Source organism: Canis lupus, unplaced genomic scaffold, assembly GCF_011100685.1.
Source record: "Canis lupus familiaris isolate Mischka breed German Shepherd unplaced genomic scaffold, alternate assembly UU_Cfam_GSD_1.0 chrUn_S1427H1611, whole genome shotgun sequence".
NCBI classification, from domain to species: domain Eukaryota; kingdom Metazoa; phylum Chordata; class Mammalia; order Carnivora; family Canidae; genus Canis; species Canis lupus.
The window spans coordinates 12,501-22,649 of NW_023330258.1; the positions used below are offsets into that span (position 1 = coordinate 12,501).

The following is a 10,149-nucleotide window of genomic DNA, read 5'->3' on the forward strand; positions in this document are numbered from 1 at the left end:
CCGACCGACCGAGCGGCCGGTCCCGCCCCACGGACCGGGGCGGCGCGCACACCTCGGCGGCGGCGGCGCGGGGAGACGAGGGCGCTTCACCCGCCACCCTCTCCCCCTCCGGACGGCCCCGATGGCGGCGGCGGCGGCCCGCGGGCGGGGGACGGGGACGCCCGGCGGTCGCGCCGGGGCCGGCAGCGGGCCGAGCACGCGCTCACGCGGGACGGAGGCGGGGCGCCGGGCCGGAGCCCGAACCCCTCCCCGCCACCGGGGAGACGCGCGCGGGGCCGCGGACGGCCAACGGCGAGCGGCCGCCGGGGACCCGACCCACGCCCGGGGCACGCGCGCGCCAGGGCGGGGACGCGGCCGGCGGGGGTGGGGGGCGGCGGGAGACGACGGCGGCCCCTCGTCACCACACAACGCCACCGCCGGGGGGCGGGGGCGAGCGGCGGACGCGGGCGGGAAGGCCGCAGCGGGCCCGGGAAGCGCCGGGCGCCCCGGGGAGCGCGGCACCGGGTCGGCAAGACGGACGACGGACGGGGGCGGACTTTCGGGAAAGGCCGCGGACGGGAGACGCTCCGGCGGCCAGGGGCCAGCCAGGCGCCGGAGAACGGCGAGCGGGAGCGGTGGAGGAGAGGACCGCGGGCCACCGCGAGGGGCTTTCGGGAAGCCTCAGAAGGCACCCGGGAGGCCGAGGTCGGGCGCCCAGGGGCGCACGCGGGGTCCCACCGCCCGAGGCCTCCAGCGCAAGGGCGGTCCCGCGGCACCCGAGGACGCCGGCCCGGCCCCCCACGGCGGGCCCCAAGCAACCTCGCGGGGCTCGGGGGCCCCAACCGCCACCGTTCACGCGACCGGTTCTCCCGAGAACGCTCTCCCGCACACGCGCAACGACGCCCCGCCCCAACACCCCCCGCGCGCCTCCCTCCTCCCCTTCCTCGGAGGACCGAGAGCACTTCGCCCGGGGACGCCCCCCCCGAGCCACGGCGGCCAAGGGGGGGGGCAAGACACCCAACAGCGGCGAGGCCGGTTTCGGTCCACGGAGGGCGGAGTTAGGGGCGCGGCACGCGCGGCGCGCCCGCGACCGTGCGGTCGGGGGACGCGGGCAGGCGGGGGGGACGGGGGGGGGGCGGGTCGGCGGCGACGGGGAGGAGGCGCACAGCGGGCGAGGGCCGGGAGAGCGCGTGGGGAAGGGCCGGTCCCGGGAAGGGCGCGCCAACGAAGGCGCGAGCCGGGCCACCGGGTAAACGCGCACGGGATCCCACCGCCACCAGCACGAGGGCGGTCCCGCGACGCCCGGGACGCCGGCCGGCCTCAGCACCCTTGGCAGGCCTCCCCGCAAACCGGGCCCCACACCGCCCGGGCCCAGGCACGCGCGACCCCCGCCGCGGGGGTCCCGTCCGAACCTCCGTCCGTCCATCCGCCCGTCCGTCCATCCGTCCGGTCCAACCCGGAGTCACGACCCGGGGAGGCGCCCCCAGGCGGGAGCTGGCCCGACCCACACGCGCCCGCCGAGCCACCGCCGGCGGCGACTCGGCTCGGGAGCGGGCGGCGGCCCAGACAGCCAGCCGGCCGCTAGCGCGGCACACACGCACACACACGGGGTGAGTGGCGTGGGGGGGGGGGGGCGGCGGGCCGCCCCAACCCCCCGGCCGCGCGCACGCTCGCACACGCACGCGGGCAACACACCCCGCACCGGACGCCGGCCCGGCCCGGCGGGATCCTCCCCCGTCTCGGAGGGGGGAGGCGCAGGCCGCGGTAGGTAGGCAAAGAGCGGCACTCTGCCCAAACACGTCGCGACGGGAGTCCAACCCCGCGTCGCTGGCCACACTACACGCGCAGAGGAGGGGCAGCGGCTGGGGGCTCCGGTACCCCAAGGCACCCTCTCGGATCGCTAGAGAAGGCTTTCTCACCGAGGGCGCATCGCCCCCACCCGTTCGTCCTCCCAAACGGGCCCCACCAGGCGGCGCTCCGGGGCCGACAGGGCTCGCGGGGCGGGGGGCGGATCTCCGGCAAGGGACAGGCACAGGGCAACCCCGAGCGCTCGCGGCCGGTGCCCCCTCGAGGACGCCACCCCCGCCTCGCCCGCGCACGGCGTGGTCACGTCACCGCCCAGAGGAGAGAGCTCCCCGCCTCCCGCGAGGCGGGCGAGAGAGAGGGACGGAGACGGGGACACGACCCGTGCCGGGAGAGAGGGGCAGCCCCTCGGGCTGGCCAAGCGCCGCGGCGCTGGCCCGGCCCGCCGCGGGCGCTCACGAGCCCCGCCAAGTCCTCCGAGTCACACCGCCCCACGCCACCCACCCCCCGCCGGCGCGGCGAGGGGGGGAGGAGAGGAGAGGGGAAAGGAAGACGAGGCGCCCGCGCCCCCGCCAGGGGCACGGGTGCGCCTCCCTTGCCGACTTCTTCCACCACCCGCTCCTCGGACACGCCGACGACGGCGGCGGCAGCCCGAGGGGAGTCGCCGGGGAAGGAAACGACGCCACCGCTCGGCCTCAGGCACCTGAGGCGACCTGGAGCGCTCCAGGGGCACCACGGAGGGCCGGGCGCAACGCGCTCAAGCGCGCCCAGGCCGGGCGGTGAGCAGCGCGGCGTCGGGCCGGCCCTCCCCGCGGAGGAGGGGAGGGCCGCTCGCCACGGACCCGGGGCCTTCGGGAAAGGCCGGCGAGAGTGTCCGCCGCGTCCGAGGACCCCGGTCCCGCCAGCGCCGCGAGGCAAGAAGGCGGGAGGCCGGGGTCGGGCCGGAGTCCGCACCACCCCCAACCCCGGCGCGCGCCCCCCGCGCACCCGCCACGACGGCCGGGCGCGGAGGAGCCGGGGAGGGAGGGGCCCGCGGGCAGAACGAGAAGAGCGGTCGCATCCGCCGTGGACGCCCGTCCCTCGTCTGACGCGGCTTAGGCCCGGCCCAGGAGAGCACGAGATCACCACATCGATCGATCGGCAGCAAGCTGCGGCCCCGAGGGGGCTTCCCGAGGAGCAAAAGCCCAGCGAGGACGGCGACCGGGGGGACCTGCTTCCGCCTCACCGGCAAGCCCCTCGACCCCCGGGGGGGGGGGGGGCAGGAGCGACCGGACAACCCCAGACACAGCGGGGGACGCCTGACACGCGGCACGGAGCCTTGCGAGACAGGGGTTGTCACGGCCAACGGCCGGGTGCCCACGGCATGGAGCGCACGGGGGTAAAAGACCCACCGCCACCTGCCCACACCGCCCTCCCTCGGGTGCCGGAGACCGGAGGGCGACACCGCGACCCGGGCCACCTGGAGTCCAGCACGAGAGCCGGCGCGCAGGCCCAGGCGGACGGCTCAGGCTCCAGCGAGCGAGGACAGGGACCGGCTCGGCCGCGCGGTCAAGCCCGGAACCCCACCCGCGCCCAGAGGCCCACATCTCTAAGGCGAGCGACGGACGGACCGGCTGTCTTTTACGTCTGCCTGTCGTCTGTCTGCCTGTCGCCGAAACACAACGTGTCAGCACCTACCTGGCAACAAAAAATGTTCATTTCGGGCAAGAAAATAACCGCGCCTGCCGGCGGGGACCAACCACAGGTCACCGCGACCTCCCGGGACCGTGACACGGCCAACTGTCCCCAAAACCTGCCCCACGGCGCCCCCCCACCCCCACCCCACGGAGCCCCCAGGGCTATCTGGTCGACCCAGGGAACGGGGGGGGGGGGGAGGGGAGGAGGGGCGATACGCGGTCGGTGGAGACGCCACGCCGCCACGCCGCCACGCCGCCACGCCGCCACGCCGCCACGCCGCCACGCCGCCAAGCCAGTGATCTCCGAGAGGAGACTTTGAAAAATCATCAAAGTTCTCCGGAGGCAGGCACCGTGCGGAGGCCGTCCCCCGCGGCCCTCAGGACCGCCCCGTGCCTACCGCCGTCCCCAACCCCGGCTCGGGCCAGGGGAGGTGGAGGGCCACGCGCGGCAGAGGCAGCCTCACCGGGAATCGCCACCGGGGCCGGACGCCCGAACGGACGGCCCGCCCACCCCCGCGTGGCACCCGGTCCGACCGCCCGGGACCCACCTCCGCAGCGGGCCTCGGAACAAGGGGAGAAAATCGCGTCCGACGCCCGGGACCCCCACACGTGCCCGCAGCCGGGTCTGTCGCGCCACCCACGGGCTTCCCCTCCAGGCTCAGACCGGTCCCCGTCGCCAGGGCGTGACCACGGGAGACAACCGAGTGACACGGAAGGAAGGCCCGAAGATCGCCCGGAGCCACAGGACGGACGGCGGGACACACCCTGTCCCCCGCCCCCGAGGCGGCCCAGGTCGGTCCGCGCGGGCGGAGGAGGAGCCACCGGCGGGTGCTGGTCGACCCACCCAGGCGGCCCGCACGGCCTCCTCCGGGAGCGAGGCGGAGGCGACAGCGGCGACAGCGGCGACGGCGACACTCCCTCGCAGCTCCGGAGGTCCAATCTCCGGCGAGCGCATCGCGCGCCGAGGCCCCGGCGACAGCCGGACGCTCGCGCCGGAGCCGCCCTCCTCCTGGAACTCGGCCCCGGGAAACCGACACCAAAGCTGTTCCTTGCCTGTCGCCGCCGAGCCTCCGGAGGGGACACGCTCTATAAAAGCGGCCGCCAGGTGGCACCCGACAACCGGCGCGAACGACAGCGGGACAGATCCGGGCGGCGAGGCCGTCAGGGCGCCTCGGATCTCGCCTCTCGGCCCGGGGACGGCGGAGGGCCCCGGGAGCACACGGCCGCGCACCGCGCGAACCCCCGTCCTCCCGGGGCGGGGGAGCCTTGGAAAACCCGTCCGTCCGTCCGTCCGTCCGTCCGTCCGGGCCCGCTGCCGCCCGGAAAGGGGGTCGCGCTCGCCGCGCGGGGCTCCCGGGACGACTCAGGCACGTTTCCGAGGTCAGGGAGGGAACGTAGAGCCGAAACCAGGCGAGGACTCTTAGGACGGCAACGGATGCACCGTTTTTTCTCGTGTCCTTCCTTTTTTTTTTTTTTTTTTTCTTTTTCTTTAGGATTTTATTTATATATTTATAAGACGAAGGAGGGAGGGAGGGAGGGAGGGAGGGAGGGAGGGAGGTCGGTCACGAAGGAGGTCTGAACCAAAGGCGCTGGAGAGGACGGTGTGCCCCCCCCCCCCCCCCCCGCACCACCTTCACCTCCACCCTCTCAGCGTCTGGGACCTGACCCCCCCCCCCCCAAATACTTGTCTATTGGGTTGAATGAGAAGAGGTCGTGGAAGAGGAACTCAATTCTGGGGGGGAGGGGAGGCTCAAAGAACATAAGGATTTTCTTTTTCTTTCTTTCTTTCTTTCTTTCTTTCTTTCTTTCTTTCTTTCTTTCTTTCTTATAACACAATCTGTTTCTCCAGAATTCTCCTGCTCACGCTCAACTTCCTGTCCTTGAAGAGAAGAATGTCATTCACTCCCCTCCTGGCGCTCTCCTCCAAGGCACCTTCCAGGGGCAGGAGAAAGGGTGTGCTTCTCTTCTCAGAGGAAAAGGAGGGGAGTCAGCGGGACCTTCTTTCACCTGGGGGGGTGGGGGGAGCGGCGGTGTGCGTGTGTTTCTTTGCTGCTGCTGCTACTCTATCAAAGTGTCTCCAGGTAGGGAGGCCGGGGTGGCTCAGCGGTTGAGCGCCTGCCTTTGGCCCAGGGCGTGATCCCTGCATGGATGGAGTCTCCTTCTCCTTCTGCCTGTGTCTCTGCCTCTGTGTGCATCCGTGCGTGCGTCCGTCCGCGTGCGTGCGTGCGTGCGTGCGTCCGTCCGTGTGCGTGCGTGCGTCCGTGTGCGTGCGTGCGTGCGTCCGTCCGTGTGCGTGCGTGCGTGCGCGCGCGCGTGCGTCTCAGGACTACCTACATAAAATCTTCAATCAATCAACGTGTCTATGGTTCAAAACAGTACTCTGGTTTCCTTCGTATCCAAGTCCTATGTCAGATTGGACTTTTGACAGGAGAAGGGAGGGCGGGCCACATTTTCTTCTGCCCTGGCGGAGGAGAAAGGGAAGATGGGCGGGCACAGACCTGGGCATAGTCTTCTCTGTCGTGGGGGTGAGCGGAGGGGTCGGATTCGGCTCTCACGGGACGGGGTCTAATTTCTCCGTGGACGGACAATTGGGCAGAACGTCAGGCGAACGGAGGACGAGTCATGGTCAGAAGACCATGGACAAGACCGGCTATAGATGCTGGAGTTTCCGGAGCAATGATTTCATCAGAGGCACGCGAAAGCCAAAGACTTCCAGGGAGCGTGTTTATAGACGCCTCGGCCTGTAGGTCCTTCCTTTCGAATGGACAGTGCTCCCATCCGGTCGGTCGGTCGGTCGGTCGGTCCGGTCGGTCACCTTAGCATATCTTCTCCAGCTCCCGTGAGCAGTGTGGTCATGCAATTCTACTTTGGGCCTAACGGGGGATGGATGGGACCGACCGTGCCACAGAAAGGGAGACCGCATCGAGTCCTTGAGCCTAAGGCACGTCTAAGACAGTGACTCTCTAAAGTACGTGGAGGGGAGCCCTGGGTGGCGCAGCGGTCGGTTTGGCGCCTGCCTTTGGCCCGGGGCGCGATCCTGGAGACCCGGGATCGAATCCCACGTCGGGCTCCCTCCCTGTGCATGGAGCCTGCTTCTCCCTCTGCCTCTGTCTCTGCCTCTCTCTCTGTCTCTCTCTCTCTCTCTCTCTCTGTCTCTCTCTCTCTCTCTCTCTCTCTCTATGACTATCATAAATAAATAAAAATATTTAAAAAAATAAAAATAAAATAAAGTACATGGAGGCAGAAGGAGGCCAGCTGGAGTTTTGTTGTGTGGGTTGCGTATCTGTGGCAATGGGGTGGGTGTGGGTGGCTGTTGTTTGTTTTCTGGACGAGGTGAAAGAACCCTTTGAGTGCAAGTATTTGCAGAAGGGGTCCGGCGGGATGGGAAGGTGTGGGTCAGTCCATTCACCGAGAAAACCGGAGACTCGGCCTTTTTAAGAACTCGGCAACGGGAGGAGTATAGCTTGGCTCATCGCAGCAACTGGCAACTCAGCAGAAACAACAGAACATTCCCAGAATGAATGGAGTTTGCAGGAGCCAACGTGAGCATGCCCCACCACCCTCCGCGGGTGCGTCCGTGTAAACACACACACACACACACACACACACACACACACACCCCGGCCTTCCATTTCCAAATCCACCAGAGGACTCAGGGTTGGTTGGGGGTGGGGATGGAGGGTGGCGGGTGGCAGAAGGGAGGTTCAGGGCCATCCATTCCAATGGCCCTCATTCAATCATTTCATTCAAATGCACATGGCTGTCTGTTAAAGTCCGAGCCTGGGACTTCTCTCCATTGAATGGCTTTCTGCACCTCCCCCAAACCCTCAGGCTGCGGCTCCCAAGCTGTGGGGGAGGGGAGAGAAGAAAAGAGAAGAGAAGAGGAGAGGAGAGGAGGGGAGGGGAGGGGGAAAGAGAAGGGCAAAGAGGATGTCTGAAGAACTCACATTGTTTGGGGTCCAAAAGCGACCCCTCCTGGTTTCCTGACCCAGGAAACCCCAATAAACCCTTTGGGAATCAATCCTGGATGTGGAGGATGCCATCTCACTCTTAATGCCTTCCAGGGGTGGGGGTGCGTCTGGGAGGGCGTGGCATGGCGGGGACTGGTGAATCTGATGGGGAGTTAAACACATGACCACCGTGGTGTCTTAGGGTCCAGAGGCCAAACACAGGCATGGAGTGATATGGGCGAAGGACTAAGGGAGGCCTGGCCAGGGACAGTTCTGACTCATCCACCCTGGGTGAGGGCCCAACAAGGACACTCTTTCCTCTAAAGCGACGGGCCAACAGTCTCCTGGTTCCCCATCGACCTGTCCTCCCTCTCGCACCCACTTCCCAAGGGAAATCCTCAGTCTCATTCGAAGTAGTCCCCGGCTGTGTCACAAGCCACCTTCTGTCTACTAAAAGGAGTAAGGAAGATGGACAAACATGAACCAGCCCGACAGATGGCACCTCCGCACGGAGGGGTTGGGGGGTGGGGCCCTCCCCGGACAAAACGTGACTCTGAGCTTGAAAACATGAAAGGGCAGAAGCTCCCGGGGGGGGGGGGGGGGGGGGGGGGGGGGGGGGGGCCCCGGCCCGGCCCCGGGCCCCAGGCCCCGGCAGGCCCGCTCCGTCAGAAGAGCACTCAACTTTTGATTGCAGTCAGGGTTGTGAGTTTGAGCCCCACGTTGGGTCTAGAGATGATGAAAAATGAAGGAACAAACTCTCAATAACTTAAGTATGTATGGAGCGCCTGGGTGGCTCAGCGGTGGAGCGTCCAGGGATCCCCGGGTGGCTCAGCGGTTTAGCGTCTGCCTTCAGCCCAGGGCCTGATCCTGGAGACCCAGGATCGAGTCCCACGTCAGGCTCCCTGCATAGAGTCTGCTTCTCCCTCTGCCTGTGTCTCTGTCTCTGTGTCTCTCGTGAATAAATAAATAAAATATTAAAAAAAAGAAAGAAAGAAACGACTACAACATTCCATTTTAGGTGACGTCTATTTTTCTTTTTACCACAACTGGGGGGAAGAAAAGCAAAACAAACAAAAACAAACAACAACAACAACAACAAGACCCCACCCCCACCCCCCCACCCTGTCCTTGGCTCAGAGTAAGGGAATTCCTGGGTCAGGTTGAAAGAGGGGGAGGGGGTGATATCCTGTCGTCCGCAGTGTGGAAAACCAGGGTTCAGCAACCTGGAATTGTTTCTGCCTCGCCAGGTAGACAGACGTGGTCACTGTCGTCAGCCCTGCAAAAGCAAGGCAAGAGGGGATCCCTGGGTGGCGCAGCCGTTTGGCGCCTGCCTTTGGCCCAGGGCGCGATCCTGGAGATCCGGGATCGAATCCCATATCAGGCTCCCGGTGCATGGAGCCTGCTTCTCCCTCTGCCTGTGTCTCTGCCTCTCTCTCTCTGTGTGACTATCATAAGTAAATAAATAAAAGAAAAAAAAAAGAAAAAAAAAAAAAAAAAAGCAAGGCAAGAGGGAAGAACCTCCGCATTTCCAAGCACCTCGTAGGGGCAACCTGGGAGGCTCGCTGGGGTTAAGCAGCTGACTCTCGGTTTCATCCGCCAGGAGGTGGCACTCTTGACTCGCCCAGTGAGGCCGCGGCGACCTCTGGAAGGAAGGTATCAGGCTCACGGTTTCTGAGGGGCTCGGGTGGCTCCCGAGAAGTGGATCTGAGTGTCTCCAGGCTGTCTGATCCTATCCGAGTCTTAGGATGCGATTCCAGGGGCCCCTGGCCCGCTCGGTCAGTAGAGAGCACGACTCTTGACCTCCAGGCCGTGAGTGCGAGCCCTACGTTGGGAGTAGAGATCACTCTGAAAAATAAACCGGGGCGGGGGGGGGGGGGGGGGGGGGGGGGGGGGGGGCGGAGGAAGAGAAGAGAAAAGAAAAACAGATGCCATTGCACTCAAGGAAGGCAGGTCTTGGTGATACAAGGGATTCTTCCAACAGTGGCCGGTCACAATGAGAACATATTCCCACGGAACAGACCTCACGCAGATGATTGGCAATTGCCATAAAAGAAAGATAACTCATTAGAAAAAGAGAGAGAAAGAGAGAAAAAGAAAAAAAGAAAAGAAAAGAAAAGAAAAAAGATAACTCACTGAGAGTTTCTGAACACTGACGGGTCACAGGTAGGGAGAAAAGATAAGGATTTTAAAGATTTTTTTTTCTTTAGATTTTATGTATTTATTCATGAGAGACACAAACGCACACAGAGAGAGAGAGAGAGAGAGAGAGAGAGAGAGAGGCAGAGACACAGGCAGAGGGAGAAGCAGGCTCCATGCAGGGTCTCCAGGATCACGGCCTGGGCTGAAGGCAGCGCTAAACCGCTGAGTCACCAGGGCTGCCCAAGGATAAGGATTTTAATTTGTTTACAAACTCACTCGTTCCTCCAATTTCTCTAAGGTATAGATATCTCTACAGACAAAGTTTCCTTCAAACTGGAAGAGCAAACATGAGGGGATCAGCAGTGATTTGAACAAGAGTCCTTAAAAAAGGGTCATCAGGACGCCTGGGTGGTTCAGCGGTGGGAGCAGCTGTCTTTGGCTCAGGGTGTGATCCTGGAGTCCCTCATCGGTCTCTCCCTGCAGAGCCTGCTTCTCCCTCTGCCTGTGTCTCTGCCTCTCTCTCATTGTGTCTCTCGTGAATAACTAAATAAAGTCTTTAAAAAACAAAAACAAAGAAACCGGTCATCATTGTCTTTCGCTCT

At 64.9% G+C, this 10,149-nt stretch overlaps 1 protein-coding gene across 1 annotated transcript; it reads left to right on the forward strand.

The window, feature by feature from the left end:
* The first annotated feature begins 3,145 nt into the window (after nt 1-3,145).
* LOC119878302 (translation initiation factor IF-2-like) lies at nt 3,146-5,123 on the forward strand. Its single transcript, XM_038588948.1, has 3 exons — nt 3,146-3,375; nt 3,612-4,825; nt 5,110-5,123. The coding sequence occupies exons 1-3, from the start codon at nt 3,146-3,148 to the stop codon at nt 5,121-5,123; spliced, it is 1,458 nt and encodes a 485-aa protein (XP_038444876.1).
* Nucleotides 5,124-10,149: the final 5,026 nt, after the last annotated feature.

Coding starts and splice junctions, on each gene's coding strand:
- LOC119878302 (XM_038588948.1), top strand. CDS start 3,146: ATGGAGCGCACGGGGGTAAAAGACCCACCGCCACCTGCCCACACCGCC. Junction 3,376..3,611: donor CAGAGGCCCACATCTCTAAG/GCGAGCGACGGA, acceptor CACCCCACGGAG/CCCCCAGGGCTATCTGGTCG.